The 16400-nt window shown below is 44.0% G+C and overlaps 1 protein-coding gene across 1 annotated transcript in view; it reads right to left on the reverse strand.

Moving 5' to 3' along the window:
• The window catches only part of DHX29 (DExH-box helicase 29), a 935315-nt gene that overhangs the window by 410739 nt on the left and 508176 nt on the right, over positions 1 to 16400 (reverse strand). Inside the window, exon 9 of the mRNA XM_069222079.1 lies at positions 13464 to 13629. Coding sequence (XP_069078180.1) covers positions 13464 to 13629 — 166 coding nt within the window. The remainder of the gene's footprint in view (positions 1 to 13463; positions 13630 to 16400) is intronic.

Below are 16400 nucleotides of genomic sequence, written 5' to 3' on the forward strand. Positions count from 1 at the left end.
TCGTATATCATCAGACCTAGGTGTCCAGCGCCTACCTGAAACTCACCTCAACAAAGAGAATTCCTGCTATTTCCCAAGAACAACAAACAAGATGCAGTGCAAGCCTGGCTCAATGATGACAAGGTCTTTTTACTCTTGAACTTGAGACAAGAGAAAAGATCTCTGGCAAGAAGCCCACCTGTGGGGCTTGTTGCACTGTGCAGCACCAGCCCAACCAGGAGCACAGACCGATAATGAAACATGCCACCTTTTGTTGGTTGAGGGCTTGTGCTACATAAAGGAGATTCTTCGTATGAACTTAGTAGGCTAAAGTACTGAATGTGGTTGAATAAGCCTTTACAACGTAACTGCACACCTAACAGTTTAAAAATAAAGTCCCATATTTATGAATGGTTAGTGTTGCTTTAGCGCCATTTATTTTGGCACTAAAATGGCGCTAACCTAACTCCATATTTATACTTTGACACTAGACCCGTTTAGCGTCAAAATATTGGAGTTAGCACCATGTATAGGATGTGCAAAACCACCTTGCATCAATGAGGTGCAAGGTAGGCGTTCCCCGTCCTAAACGCGGACGATAACCCCCTAGCGCCGTATGTATCTCCAGGCATAGAAACGAAACGCAAGGATGAGGCGGACCTTAATAATGGTGCTAAGCCTGCTTAGTGCCATTATTTAACACCTGGGTCAGACCAGGTGTTAGGGTGCAGGTAGGCCCATTTCCATGGTGGAACACCTTGGAATGAGCACAAAGATGTCCACCTCAAACCCCAGGAAAACCACCACCCACATCACAGGGACACTGCAGGAGGAGGACCCCATCCCAGGTGAGTTTAGATAAGTATAATTTTTTTCTTTATAAGTGTAATTGGGGGTCTCTTACATGGGACCCCCTGCCTGGCAGTAGGTATGTTGGGTTTGCCCCGGGACATTAGTCGCTTGTGGTGGGCATTGGGGTGGTGGTAATGAATCCTGTCAACACTTAGACAGGAGTCATTATTTGGCTGCTTGAGCATCAAAAAGTGACGCTACCTAAAGTCATTTCAGACCTACTAACGCCATTTTCTCTTACGCAATCCCTGACCGGCTAGTGTCTTTTTTTTTTCCAAAGCTAGTCATTCCTTAGCACCATCTTGCATCATTTAATAAATATGGTGCAAACATGGCTCTAAGGAATGGTGTTTTCATAAATTTGGGCCTAAGTCTAATTGGGTCATTCCAAAATCTGTAAACAATTCTTAACCTCTCAAGACAAAGAACCTTCTTTACCTGAAAGCTTGCAATCTCTAGTAAACTCATGCCAGTGTGGGTGGAAAGCCTTTTCTGTGAAAATATTTGTGACCCACAGCGGGGCTGTATGGGCATCCTTCTGACCAAAATGACTACCATCCACTCTCTGGGATGTGGAGGGCTGACAATGGTGGCAGCAGTAAAATTGTAGTGGCAAGACTTTACATGTCTCTATCAGGGAGAGTCCCTTACTGCCTTCTCCTTAATGTTTTCAATTGGCCTGCCAGTACCTTGAAACCCAGTCCTTTGCCCGCCCATGTGAGACATGACTGATGAATGTGAATACAATAGTCTGTGTATAAAAGATGTATGTGGAGCGTGTGTAACAGATGGAGCTGCAGCCAGACTGGAATACATTTTGTCTTTTCAAATTCCCAGTGGTACCTAAGATGGAGGGATCCTCAGACAGCAATGTGAACTGCACGGCTCCTCCCGTACATTCCAGAGATCATTTGTTGTAAGTTGAATTTTGGGTATGGAGGAGAGGTGACAGAGTCCACTTGAAGTTCAGGGAGTTTCCTGTGCCTCTTTCCTGCCTCACTGTTTACTGGGATGGCTATTGTCCGCAACTCAACAACTAGTTTGGTGGGGACTGACTCCTTTGCTTTGTATCCTTACTTTGGGTTTCCCCTGACAGGAGACTACTATCTCCCATGTCCCTGCAAGACTCTGACAATAAAGATTACGACTGGACTTGTCTGAGTGGAAAAATACAATTAGCAGAAACTGCCTAGAACTAGTCTCAGAGCTGAATGCTGGAATACATAAATGTTGTCTGCAACTTTGGTATACAGGTGGGACAGAAAGATCCTACAAGGGTGTCAAGACTTCTCTATTATAATCCAGGGTGTCCCCAACAGTGGTGCCTGGGAAACTGTCTGTGCACCAGACGTGGGGTATTTACTGCCATCTCCCAATGCCAGGATCAGCACCAGAAACCTTCTGAGTTCCAACAGCTTAACTGGAGAAGATGCCTTGACCGTGCATTGAGATAGAGAGAACTGACCTATTTCCCAAGAGAAGCAGAGGAGTGGTGCCCTTGCGCAAGAATACATTGTTCTAGAGGAGAGGGACTGTAAAGGTGCAGAGGAGGGATGAACTCAAGTCATCTGCTGCACACATGGAATGGCCTGCACTGTTTTGCTATGGTGAAGACTCAGAGCCCTGAAGAATTTCAGAAGCGTAAACTGAAATGTATGCTTCTGGAATCAGAGGGTATTGTGGAACTCGACACTGTCTGAATTCTGCCCAACAGAACAAACACCATGAAGCACCTGGGCGCTAGAAAGTTCTGACTGCTTCCTGTGGTTTACTACAAAAGGCTTGAACTATCAGAGAAGGTACCACAATGAAGGAGAAGGCTTTAACCGATTGAGAGTACTCATCGCTATGAACCAAGGTTGGACACCTAGCCTGTCTGAGTGGTGGGTTTAGTGACTGGGCGTAAGAAAAAACTTAAGTGGCAAGAGCCACTGGACAATGAGCACAGAGACCCCTCTTCAATTGATACTGATTCTGCTGCTGCTTAACTGAATCAGCGCGTGTGACCATATGAGATGTTCCAGGGCACGGGAGGGAGGGAGTGCACTCTAGCAACTGCATAGGCCAGGTCTCCCTCCCAGAGGACAGTAGTCATCCTACATCCAGGATAATTCCAGAAACTGTTTTGCTTTGTCAGAAGGATACTACTGAAAACTCTCCCACATAAACAGCATAGACTGACTCCCAGAAACTATTATAAAATATTACTTAGGTTCATAGAAATGACTGTTGCCCTCTGACAGGATGTACAGGATGATGCTGTGTGTGAACAGTAAAGTATTTACTATTTTAAGGCAAGGTACCGACTAAATATAGCTTTGTTAATCTCTACTAGGGGAGTGTGTTCTTAGTCTCTAGTCATGTATTACCTCACTAGGTAAGCCTCAAAATGCGTGACTTCACTACCTTGAGGGTCAAGTGCTAAAGGATTGTATATGGAGCTCAATTTTGGGCTCAATAGTGAGGCTAAGCATCTGAACATCAGTGCTAATAAAGCTCTGAATGTCCCAATCTGAGCTCAGTAGCCTATAATTGCTGTTAGAAGGTTCCCAGGAGTCCTGCAAAAAACATGTTGCATTTTAAACTCTCACACATATGTTTCAGGGGAGCAAGGCCATTAACCTTTTCACAGCTGAGGCGTCTGTGAAGCTCTGTTTTCAAAAACATCAGTATTAATTTCTTCAAACATGTACTCCTTCAGTCTATTCACCCATAGAAACTATATGGGTCATTGTAGGCATTGTTAGGTGGGTGTGTATATAGGCAAATCCTGCATCAGTATCTTGTTGAAGTCTTACGATATAATGTAGAGAGTTATTCATTTTCTCAACAAATGTGCGCAATATTTTAGTTTATTCAAATGGACAAGAATAAATCTCAGAACAAAAACTGGGAAATGTTGCCCAGAATATCTGGTGTGTGGTAGTATCAAGTGGGTTATTATAGGCAATGTAGTCTGTAAAATTAATTAAATAACATAAGCACAGATCATTAAGTTGGGTAAAATCACTGCTGTTTATGGTGCACTGTTATTTGATGACAAATAGCAATCCCAGGACTCTCATGATACAAGGCAGGCTTGCCTTGACCTGGCTCTCTGGCCAGGAGAATGCACTGACCATGATGTCTATCTGATTTTCAGCATTTGTTTTTGAATATACTGTAATTCCATCCAGCTTCTCACACAGGAACATTTCTCTGCCAAGGCATCAACAATGTGTGATCCCCCGGGTAACTCCTACTCATTGAGGTACCAGACATGCATGGATTTTCAATGGATTTTGGGTTCCTAGATGATGAACTGGATGCAGTGCATTTAAGAAATATGGAAAGCACCTGAAAGTGTTATGCCAGTTTAGAATAGCTGTTGTTTGGTTGCACCAACAGCACCATTATGAGTGGAAGAAGCTGCGAGTTTATGCTCTTTTTGAGGAGCCATCCACTGATAGGCTAAGAAAAAATCCAACCAGTGCCCGGCTCCTAGATGGGGCACAGAATTATGCAGCTGTTCCACAGAAAGGAGCCAGATGTGGTTTGGCTTTCCTTTTGGGCTAGAACACAAATACACAGCTCCTTTCACTCAAAATTCTTCCTGTGGACAAAAAAGAATTTTGAGAAAGACTGCTTAACATGAACCAGGACGTGAGCCAGTAACTAACCACTTGCTAGTTTGTTTCTTCTGCTGTTGGCAGTCGAGGGATGGGAGAAGAAGGTTGGTTGCAGCTCATTTCTCTTCTACCAAAGATATATAATTTTTTAGCATCCATATGGAATCACCCATATATATGTCCACTAACTCTTCCGTTTCTCCCATTATTCCATACATTAATATGCCCTCTAATAATTTAAATGCACCTAAGACACTAATGCCACCCAAATCTCCATCCAATTAAAAATAGAAACAATAAGCGAGGTATTTCTAAGTGGCTAAAAATTGTTCAGCATTTTATAAAAATGATTGTCTTCTGTTTTAACAGCTCTAAGAATGAGATCTTAAAACTATGAAGAATCGAACATGAAACTACGAATATCTGGAGACACCTCCAGCTGCTCCAAAAGACAAAGAATCAGTGAAGTTTATTTGTCGCAGACATTATATTCGTACAAATTCACTCTGCAGTTAAATTACAACTGTACATTTACAGAAAACTCCTTCAGCTTTTTTAAACTGACCACATGGTGAATGTTTATGAGAGCTCGTGTTCGCAGCCCTGGGCCATTACAATGTGATGTATACCAGGCTTCCAAGATATTCACCATTTGAAAACACTGCAAAGGCAGAGAGGGAGGTGTGTATACATCTTTGCACAGAGACCAAATAAAACTTTGAAACGCTATCCATTAGCTCCCAGTGCATGCAAGGAGAGAATAGGGGATGTTCTGCATCACACATAAGATCTACTGAGGCAAAGGCTCAGAATGTAGGCAGAAAAACACACCTAGAATCGGCCAGTCACAAATTTGGGGCCGATCATCTAATGATCAGCAAGCTTACTACCAAAACACAGAGGCAAATCGCTGGGAGCCTAGGACCCATGCTCTGAAGTGCCCTGAACTTGATGACAGAACTTAACCCTAACCATTTGTGGGTCAAAAGATTCAAGAAAATTGAAATGTTGACAATTACCAACTACTGATGCCTTTGTCTCAAGGGGAAGTGATGGAGGAATATCGGTAGGAGTACAGCCAAACATTCTAGCTCAAAAAGAAGAGAAGAAACATGTTTGACAAAATTGGTAACAGATTTAAAACAGAAAAAACACGGGTTGGCATATTTAAAAAATGAAACAACAAAAGGGACAAATAGGCCAACCAATAACGTCGTCTCAGAGGCCGGCCTACTAGACATACTTCCCAACCCTCGATGAAGACTACAGAATACTACAACACTGGATCTATCACCTTTGACATCTTATACTGCTGAAATGGCAGCATCATGTTTGTTAGTTTTTAAGGCTTCTACCTTAGCTAGCAGACCTTTAAAAAAATCGGTTAAAGGCAGCTTCAAAAAAGGAAATATGGAGGGGGGCATCAAACAAAGATGAGGGGAATGAACTTACAACCCAAAAATCAATAGCACTACAAACTCAAAATGAGTTATTCATCTATCTTCCACTTCTATGTGAAGCAGAAATTATTTTATTAAACAGGGATTTAGGATTTTAACAGTCACACACACAACTTTTTAGGCCGATGATTTGATTTTTTGAGTTTAAAGACTGCTAGGACTAATATGCTCTTTTCATGTTTGTCACTGGCGTGGCATCTTAAAGCCTGTGCATTATTGGCTACAGTTGGTTAATCACCTTCCAGGAAAAAAATTCCATGCACAGGGTAACGTTTGAGCCTACAGCAGACTATGCGAGGCAAGTAAATTCATATAAAAATATAAAGTATAATTTATACACATTACGTTTTATTAGCTTCTACACAAAATAACATTTTTACTTAGCCTTTTTTTTTATGGTGGCAAGGGTTTCTTTGAATGGAAAACAAATGTGTATGATGAATTACATGAAATGCTAACAAAATGTGGCCCTGTGCATATTTTGGAGATTGTGTGGAAAATCAGTAGGGGGTCTAAATTTGATCTGGGCTTGCGTGTAAGGGGGTTCAAAAGGAAATCACGAAACGGGGGCTGTTTCTCTAAGAAACTGACTATAGTTGATAGGAAAATGTTACTTTCCTGTAACTAAAGTTCTTTAATTGATTCACATGCTTGATTTATTCCCATCATAAGGCTGGGATTGCTTACTAGTAAGAGAATTACAAAAGCTGCATTAAAATGGGAAGATGGACCATTATATGTGGACATATGAAAGATAGTAACGCTGTAGAACTGCAGTTACAAATCATTTTTTCTCCTGTAATACACCTTTGATAAATTCATACATTTGAATAGTGATGACCAAGCAGGACAGGCACAACAGGATGAAGCACACCTTAGATTAATAGATTCAGTAGCATTGTCAACCTCTGGCTAAGATATCCCAACAGCTGGTTTGCATGAATATACTATATGACCTCTATATTACTCTGCATTTCTCTATGGAGTAGGCCACCTTTATGCATTGGGATATGTTATGTGGCCTTTATAGCCAACTCGACTTAACAATCCTCTATTGCGGAAACTTGTGTGCTTGAGAACTAACCTTGTTGAACTGAACAGTCACAATGGTAGCACCATACAGACGCATTATCTCTGGGTGCATCTGACTTGACAAGACGAGTTCAGATGGGGGTCGTCTATGAGGACCTTGTATACAAGATGCCAACACAAAAAGGAGGGCTACTCCACAGAGAAGTAAAGACCATGCAACTGTGTCGATTTAGATAGCAGCACACATAAGATAATTAGCCCCTTCCCCAATCCGCTGAATTGAAAGACATTATTATTTGAGAGAGAAAAAGCCAACAGTAAAAGGAATAGAAAAGACGGAATTTTCTATGTTGATAGAAACTGCAAATCACAAAGAATGTACACTGACATAAAGATATTTTGCATTTACAATTACATTCAAGGAGTGTTGGAATATAGGAAATAACATATTTTACATTTCTTTTTGTAATGGCAAAAACAGAATTCACAAAATTGTAATGATTGAACAATATTTATGAGAGCAAAAGCGTAAGTGGTTAAGTGTCTATAATATCTGAAATGCAAAATAGAGGAGTAATGACATGGTTTAGGTTACTTTCTCTGTACAACAAATAATTATTTAAATTCATCGCTAATGAGAATTCAAGCATAATAGAGAAAGTTCTGCACAGCAATAAAACGGACAGACCTGTTGAAAAATCGATATTCGTATCAGATTTCTTGAACGTAATGGTACACTGGCACAGGTTCAGCTCAACTGATCACTTTTTATCCGCACTGTCGGCACACGCGCTTTCACCCAAAATGCTGCTAACAGCGTTGCCGAAAATCTCCGCAAAATCAACCGAGCCCAATGCTCCCTGCTGTGGCATCCCACCTGCAAAATCGCAGTACCAATCCAGATGAACGTGGCCTTTCAGATCACTCTGATCCCACCTTGGCTACATCTTGGGAACAAGGAAAGCCAATGATATGTCTAGATGGCACAACACTAGTCGATATACTCTTTTTCTGTAACTGACCAAACCCTGTTGCTTCTTCAAAAGAAAGTACATTTGTTAATGGTAGCCATAAAGTCCAGAAGAGGCTAAATGTTTTACTCAAGATACTTTCTTCTGAGGAGATATATTGGACTCTTGTAGCATAAAGGACCTTTAGACACGTCTACCACTCGAACCACTGGACAGAATTACATTGGCAGAAACCTAGCTTTCGGTACGCAGATTGATCTTTTGCTTATTTTGAGTAAATACATCCAGTAGTTTTTGAGGTGTTTAACCCGTACTGTGCCTTGGACGAGGTGATCTCGTCCAAAGCGCCAGTTCCCCGGTGCCTTGGACGAGATCACCTCGTCCTGCTATGGGCGCTCCCCCCCCCATGGCCAGGCACACCCTTCCCCTGGGCAGGGATGGAAGGGGAACCGCTTCCCCTTCCACCCCTGCCTCCCCGTTGCGTCTGATGACATCAGTGCGCTTTCGCGTGCTGACCTCATCACAGGCCTTCCCCCAGAGCTGGAAGCTCAGCTGGAAGCGCCCTATCGGAGGAGAAATGCTTTGGGGGCAGAGAAGCCTGAAAGGAGAGGAAAGGCCTTTCCTCTTCTTTCAGGCTTCTCTGAGCATTTTTGCTGCCCGATCGCAGACACCAGGGATGTTTTTTTATTTTTATTTACTTGATAAGGAGAGCGACCCTTTGGGCAAGGGCCGCTCTCCAGGGGGGCAATTTGTTTTTTGGCAGATTTTGCCCCCCCCGGGGCAGACTGGCCTAATACAATTAGGCCGATCAGCCCACGGGGGGCAAAAAAAACCCTAGACACCAGGGATTTTTGTTGTTGTTGTTTTTGTGGTTTTTATTTGTGGGGAGCGACCCTTTAGGCAAGGGTCGCTCCCCTGGGGGGCAAAATGTTTTCTAGGCCATTTCTGCCCCCCTTTGGGGGCAGATCGGCCTATTTGTATTAGGCCAATCTGCCCCCAAGGGGGGCAGAAACCACTAGACACCAGGGTTTTTTTTTTGTGTCAGTTTCTGTTGAAGGGAGCGACCTCTTAGGCAAGGGTCGCTCTCTTTGGGGGGGGGAGGAGGGGGGGGGGCAAATTTGTTTTAGGCCATTTCTGCCCCCCTTGGGGGCAGATAGGCCCCCGGGGGGGGGGGGGGGCAGAAACCTCTAGGCACCAAGAATTTTTGTTTTTTTTTGTTTTATTTTTTTATCTGTGGGGAGCGACCCCTTAGGCAAGGGTCCCTCTCCTGGGGGCAAAATTATCTTTGGGCCATTTCTGCCCCCCTTGGGGGCAGAGCTGCCTATTTTTATTAGGCCGATCTGCCTCCAAGAGGGCCAGAATCCACTAGGTACCAGGAATTTTTTTTTGCGCCAATTTCACGCAAGGGGAGTGACCCCTTAGGCAAGGGTCGCTCCCCTTGGGGGCAACTTTATTTTAGGTAATTTCTGCTCCCCTTGGGGGCAGAAACCACTTACGCACCAGAGATTGGTGTGTGTGTTTTGTTTGGGGGGGGGCAGCCCCTTGGGCAAGGGTCGCTCCCCATGGGGGCACATTACTGTTGGCTATATCTGCCCCGCTTGGGGGCAGATTGGCTTATTTTTGGAAGGAAAAGGGGGGTCCTATTTTAGGAGCAAGAAACCTCACACACCCAAATGGGTGTCATGCTTCATCATCGGAGTTGCTCCTCGTCAGACTGGCGCTGCAATGTCTGACGGGCACCCCCCGAGGGGGGGCTCTTTGCCGGAAATCTTTACTCAATGATCCCAAGACCCCTAAAGACGTGGGTTTGGAGGAAGAAAGAAATGAGAAATATTGGCAGAAAAGGGTTAATATTGGCTCAGGACCCGAACTGTAGGAGTAACTATTTATTCAACCATAGGGGGTGAATGCCAAGATTAAAACAAAGGAGGAGAGTGCAAAAGATACAATGGTCAAAACACTCTCAGTAATGTCAACTGGAAAGGGGGGAGGTGTGGAATTACCAGACCATCCCTGGTATAAGGGTCAACATGTTTCGCGTCTAAAATGGTCCAGATGGATCCAGCGACGCTTCTTCAGGACCAGGTAAATAAATAAAGCCTGGGCTCCCATGCTTCATCTTGTTCAAGCCCCCAGGTGGAAAATGTTAATTAGTAACGGTGCCCCCCCTGTAGCCCGGGGACCACCACCTCCCCAGGGTGATGATCAACATTAAAACGGTGGGGGCGCACAGCCCCCCCTCCACAGCCAGAGGCACTTCTACCCCTCTGGAGCTATTTTTAAATTACAGGCCTCCACTACAGTCCTGGGGACCACCACTTCCCCAGGGATTTAAACAGATAGTACGTGGGGGGCACCTGCCCCCACCCAACCTCTGCAGGGCAAAGAGTAAATAATTTAAAGTGTGAAACGTTTTGGAACACGCCCAACCCCACCTCTCCCTCCCCCCCACCCCCCCCAAGTCCCAGGGGCCACCACCTCCCTGGGGCTTCTTCTACGTTGGAGGGAGGCTGCGCGACCTCCCTTGAGGAGCCACAGATGGCCCTGGGGACTGCCATCCCCCAGGTGTTGAGGGTTCGATTCCAGGAGTATCCCTGGCGATTTCCATCCTTTTTTTTTTAAACTGTAAATGTTTAAGGCTTATACTGAAAGGTGATCTTAATGTTTTTAATTGACAAATACATTTTTGTTTTCAATTTGTTAAGAAATACCTCATTCTAAGTATATCATCCATCAAAGCCTAAAACACTCTATCTCCCTCTCACTCTCTTTCTCTCTCTCTCTGTTTTAATCTCCTTCTCCTAATCACACACTCAGACCCTCGTATACCTACTCACAGTCCCACTCAGACCCTCACGCACCCACTCACAGACCCACTGACACCTTCATGCACCAACTCACAGACCTGCACAGACACTGACGGACCCACTAAGACACTGAAGCACGCACTCTCACACCCAATCAGAGACTCTAACAGCCAATCTCACCCTAAGATACACCTTCTTACACCTATTCTCACACCCAGAGAGATAGGCTAAGGCCAACTCCTGCTGTGCCGGCCAAAGGGCTGTGTGCAGAGCAGGGTTAGGTGGTTATAGGGGTTGGCCACAGGGACAAGCTGCAGGTCAGGCCTTGCGGGCAACCTCTGCTGCACACGGGTGAAGGTTGTCCATGGTGCAAAGGTGGGTGCTTTTAGGGGGCTGGCCACAGGCCAGGGTGGCCATGCACGGTGGTGGTTCGATTAACGAATAGTAGTGAAAATTACTATATGTAAAAAAAAAAAAAAAACACACAGAAATTCACTGGAAAAAACTAAGGTTACAGAGGCGTTGTAGTTAGGAAACAGAATTTTTGAAAAACATAGAAATTCACTGAAAAAAACAAAGGTTACAGGGATGTGATAGTTCAGAATTTACTTGTATAAAAACGGAAATTCACCTGTTACAGTTACAGTTATCTATATAACTATGGCTCGTGGCCTAAAGCAACTATAACTCAAAAAGCAAGAGGGAAAAAGAACACACACATCCTCTTGTAAGAGGCTCAACTTCTGACATTGGGAGCTTAGTCAGTGCATTAGATTGACCATCAAGCACTAGCCTAGACACAACAAACAGTAAATTAATGTCTGTGTAGGGACAAAGCAGTTTGGCGACATGCAACTATTCTTGATTTTCAATCAACCTTTTTCTAGGGCATTATAACTAAGGGCATCATAATGAGGGTTTAGGTTCACCAGCTTGTAGTGGTGTCCTGGGATTTAGTTGGAAGCAATTTGTTATTGTGATGGAATAAGTACCAACACGTCACCACCCATTTCTCCAATTCTTCTGGAGACAGATTTATAGCATGCATTTTACACGTGTGCAATTGCATTAAAAGCTTTTATGGTGGGTGGGAAATTGCAAATCATATTGAGGCCAAAGTGCTTAAAGATTAATTTTAAAGTATGCAGGCAAGACTTCGGCAAATTGGCCAGGGACAGCATAAGGATTTTGGGGGCCATGGGTCAAACATAATGCAGCGCCCTTTGCTCAGAACAACTCAGAACTTTCGTATCCATTTTCTGATCATTCACGCACTTGGGGACTATGGTCAGATCACTGACAAACCGCTTTGTTGGCCAGCCTACATCTGGGCCCAACCCATGAACAGTCTTGGTATCCCTAGCCAGCACCAGCGAAGCAGAAAGACGTGTCAAAAACAAGCCTGCTGCGTGTGTTACAGTGCACTGGTGCCTCGCCTTTGTATATTTATTGCACACCAGTCCCAGCCCTGTGAGGAACTCAGGTGGCTGTAAGTTGTGGGTGTTCCGGCCCAGCAGTTTCTCCAGATGCACGGTTGAGTCATAGATAGGAACATATAATGCTGTTCTGCACTGCATAGTTACACGTGGCCTACCCTCGGGCCCTACTTCGGCACAAGCAGCCTCCAGCTTCACCAAACCAGGAAAGTTGACAGACTAGTGGTCCTATTAAGCCTTCTAGTCACAATGTGTGGTACCACTGCGGTATTCGGGGCCGATGAGTGCTTTTGTGTACCGCGCTGCCAGTGCTGCATGGGACTGGGTATTCAGAGTCAGGAGGCAGCAGGCTATGATAGTGCAGGTAGCAGAAGCTCCACAAGGATGAAACAGTCACAGAAAGAACACAGAATGCCTGTCTTTACCGCACGGTAAGGGGCACATGTTGCATAAAGTCAAAAGCCTAAGCAGTTGAGCTAGGCCTGTGCATTTTACAATGTTAAAGCATTTGCTGAATCTAGTAGGTATTTCATCCATCACCATTACTCAATTAGGGGCTGGACTGGTCTAGCCAGACAGCTTGGGTTGTTTGAAAGAAAAAGAAAGTAAACAAAGTGGTAATTGTAAAACTCTGGACAGCCTGGGACTGTCCTGAAAGTGTAAGAAGTGGGCTCACTTAAAAGGTGGGGGCGCTGGGCCATAGCCCACTTTGCCCATTCCTAAAATCGTCGCTGAATGGGACTGCAGAACTTTGAACTTGCATACTGCTTGCTTCGAAAAGGTACCATAAAATGGCACTTGACTCCTGCAGGTCTTGAAATGAAATATATATTTTTAACAAAGACACGAGTTTGCCTTGTCATGTAGGTCACAAATACTATCTGTGATTGTGTGACGATTGTGCAATTTAGGAACAGTCAGGTGCACGTGAAGTTTCTACATAATGCTGTGGTTTATGTGTGCAAGATGCATATTTGCTTATTACCAAAGGCATTATACTATTTTAATAATTATGCTTAGGATGACTCCACAAACAAAGAAGGATGAATTAATGAACAGTACACAACTTATAGATTGTACGGTATTGTGCTTGATGGGTTTACTCTATATTTCATAACATATTTGAATCTAAGGGTCTTGTTTGCCATCCGTTTTAATTCAACAGAAACAACTATATAAAATCAGATTGTTAAACCTTAGTAACAGTTTTAGAAAATATGGTAATAAATAGATACTAGGTCAAGTAGCTGATGCAGGGAAAGTAAAAACAGATCAATATATTTAGTCGCAAAAAAGAAATGAGCAATCCCAAACATACCTACATTTCCAGTATTTGCCGACCGCCACTTTTTCAAAGGAGGGATTTGGACTCTTTGGAAAGTTTTTTCTGCACCAGTCTATCAAGAACTGTTTCGGGGATTTACCAGTCCAGCTTCGGGAGGTGTAGTCAAAGTTCCTAACATCGAGAGGTTCTTTCTTTTTTCCTGGAAAAGTACAAAAGAGAGACTTTATATGGTATGTGTTCAAGAATAATAAAGATTTTGAACTTGTTCCTCCACTTTCAGTCTGGACATATGTTCAGTAACTAACATTTGTATGGCTTCATAAGGCTCCTATTTAATTAGGAATACAAATATGTAAGGCAAGTCCTGCCATCAAGGGCACAGACAATCACCTAAAGTTAAAACAGCAAGCAACTGTAAAATAATAGGCCCATATTTATGGACAATTGGCGTAGGGCGCGCAGCAAGCCTTCTTGGTGTGCTGTCCTATGCCAATTTAAAAGGGCAAGAAAGCACCGTATTTATGAGATACAGCGCATTCCTGTCCTTTCCAACTGTGCCGGCACACATTTGTCTGCCTAGCTTCAATGCGGGCACCCTTGCACCGTGGTGCAAGGGTGTCTGAGTTGCATCCACGATTGTTTATGTGCAGGAAGGGGCACCTTCCTGCGCCAAAATAATCTAGAGTCGTTTTCCTCTTTTTATGTGTGCTGCAGAATGCAGCACATATGGAAAGAGGAAAAAACGAGGTTAAAATAAAAATATTTCTCCTCATCATGCCACCCCTGGGGAAGTGTACAATTTGGCACTGCCCCAGGTTTACGTCATTAACCCCTTCGCTGCCAGGCCTTTTCCCCCTCCTGTGCCAGGCCTTTTTTTGCCTATTTGGGGCAGTTTGCGCTTAGGCCCTCATAACTTTTTGTCCACATAAGCTAACCAAGCCAAATTTGCGTCCTTTTTTTCCAACATCCTAGGGATTCTAGAGGTACCCAGACTTTGTGGGTTCCCTTGAAGGAGGCCAAGAAATTGGCCAAAATACAGTGAAAATTTCGTTTTTTTCAAACAAATTGGAAAAAGTGGCTGCAGAAGAAGGCTTGTGGATTTCCCCCTGAAAATGGCATCAACAAAGGGTTTGCAGTGCTAAACTCAGCAGCTTCCTACCTTTCAGGAACAGGCAGACTTGAATCAGAAAACCCAATTTTTCAACACAATTTTGGCATTTTACTGGGGCATACTCCATTTTTGCAATTTTTTGTGCTTTCAGCCTCCTTCCAGTCAGTGACAGGAATGGGCATGAAACCAATGCTGGATCCCAGAAACCTAACCATTTCTGAAAAGTAGACAAAATTCAGAATTCAGCAAGGGGTCATTTGTGTAGATCCTACAAGGGTTTCCTACAGAAAATAACAACTGAAAAAGAAAAATATTGAAATTGAGGTGAAAAAAACATAAATGTTTCTCTACGTTTTACTCTGTAACTTTTCCCTGCAATGTCAGATTATCGAAAGCAATATACCGTTACGTCTGCTGGACTCCTCTGGTTGCGGGGATATATAGGGCTTGTAGGTTCATCAAGAACCCAAGGAACCCAGAGCCAATAAATGAGCCGCACCCTGACGTGCGTTTTCATTCTATACCGGGTATACAGCAATTCATTTGCTGAAATATAAGGAGTAAAAAATAGCTATCAAGAAAACCTTTGCATTTCCAAAAAGGGCACAAGATAAGGTGCTGAGGAGCAGTGGTTATTTGCACATCTCTGAATTCCGGGGTGACCATACAAGCATGTGAATTATAGGGAATTTCTCAAATAGATGTCTTTTTTACACACTCTCCTATATTTGGAAGGAAAAAATGTAGAGAAAGACAAGGGGCAATAGCACTTGTTTTGCTAATCTATGTTCCCCCAAGTCTCCCGATAAAAATGATACCTCACTTGCGTGGGTAGGCCTAGCGCCGGCGACAGGAAACACCCCAAAGCGCAAGGTGGACACATCCTAAAGTTTGGAAAAAAACAGAGGTGTTTTTTGCGAAGTGCCTACCTGTAGATTTTGGCCTCTAGCTCAGCCGGCACCTAGGGAAAGCTACCAAACCTGTGCATTTCTGAAAACTAGAGACCTAGGGGAATCCAAGGAGGGGTGACTTGCGGGGCTCGGACCAGGTTCTGTTACCCAGAATCCTTTGCAAACCTCAAAATTTGGCTAAAAAAACACATGTCCCTCACATTTCTGTGGCAGAAAGTTCTGGAATCTGAGAGGAGCTACAAATTTCCTTCCACCCAGCGTTCACCCAAGTCTCCCGATAAAAATTATACCTCACTTGCGTGGGTAGGCCTAGCGCCGGCGACAGGAAACACCCCAAAGCGCAACGTGGACACATCCTAAATTTTGGAAAAAAACAGAGGTGTTTTTTGCGAAGTGCCTACCTGTAGATTTTGGCCTCTAGCTCAGCCGGCACCTAGGGAAACCTACGAAACCTGTGCATTTCTGAAAACTAGAGACCTAGGGGAATCCAAGGAGGGGTGACTTGCGGGGCTCGGACCAGGTTCTGTTACCCAGAATCCTTTGCAAACCTCAAAATTTGGCTAAAAAAACACATGTTCCTCACATTTCTGTGGCAGAAAGTTCTGGAATCTGAGAGGAGCTACAAATTGCCTTCCACCCAGCGTTCCCCCAAGTCTCCCGATAAAAATGATACCTCACTTGCGTGGGTAGGCCTAGCGCCGGCGACAGGAAACACCCCAAAGCGCAACGTGGACACATCCTAAATTTTGGGAAAAAACAGAGGTGTTTTTTGCGAAGTGCCTACCTGTAGATTTTGGCCTCTAGCTCAGCCGGCACCTAGGGAAACCTACCAAACCTGTGCATTTCTGAAAACTAGAGACCTAGGGGAATCCAAGGAGGGCTGACTTGCGGGGCTCGGACCAGGTTCTGTTACCCAGAAACCTTTGCAAACCTCAAAATTTGGCTAAA

This window comes from Pleurodeles waltl, chromosome 1_1 (genome assembly GCF_031143425.1).
Source record: "Pleurodeles waltl isolate 20211129_DDA chromosome 1_1, aPleWal1.hap1.20221129, whole genome shotgun sequence".
NCBI classification, from domain to species: Eukaryota; Metazoa; Chordata; class Amphibia; order Caudata; family Salamandridae; genus Pleurodeles; species Pleurodeles waltl.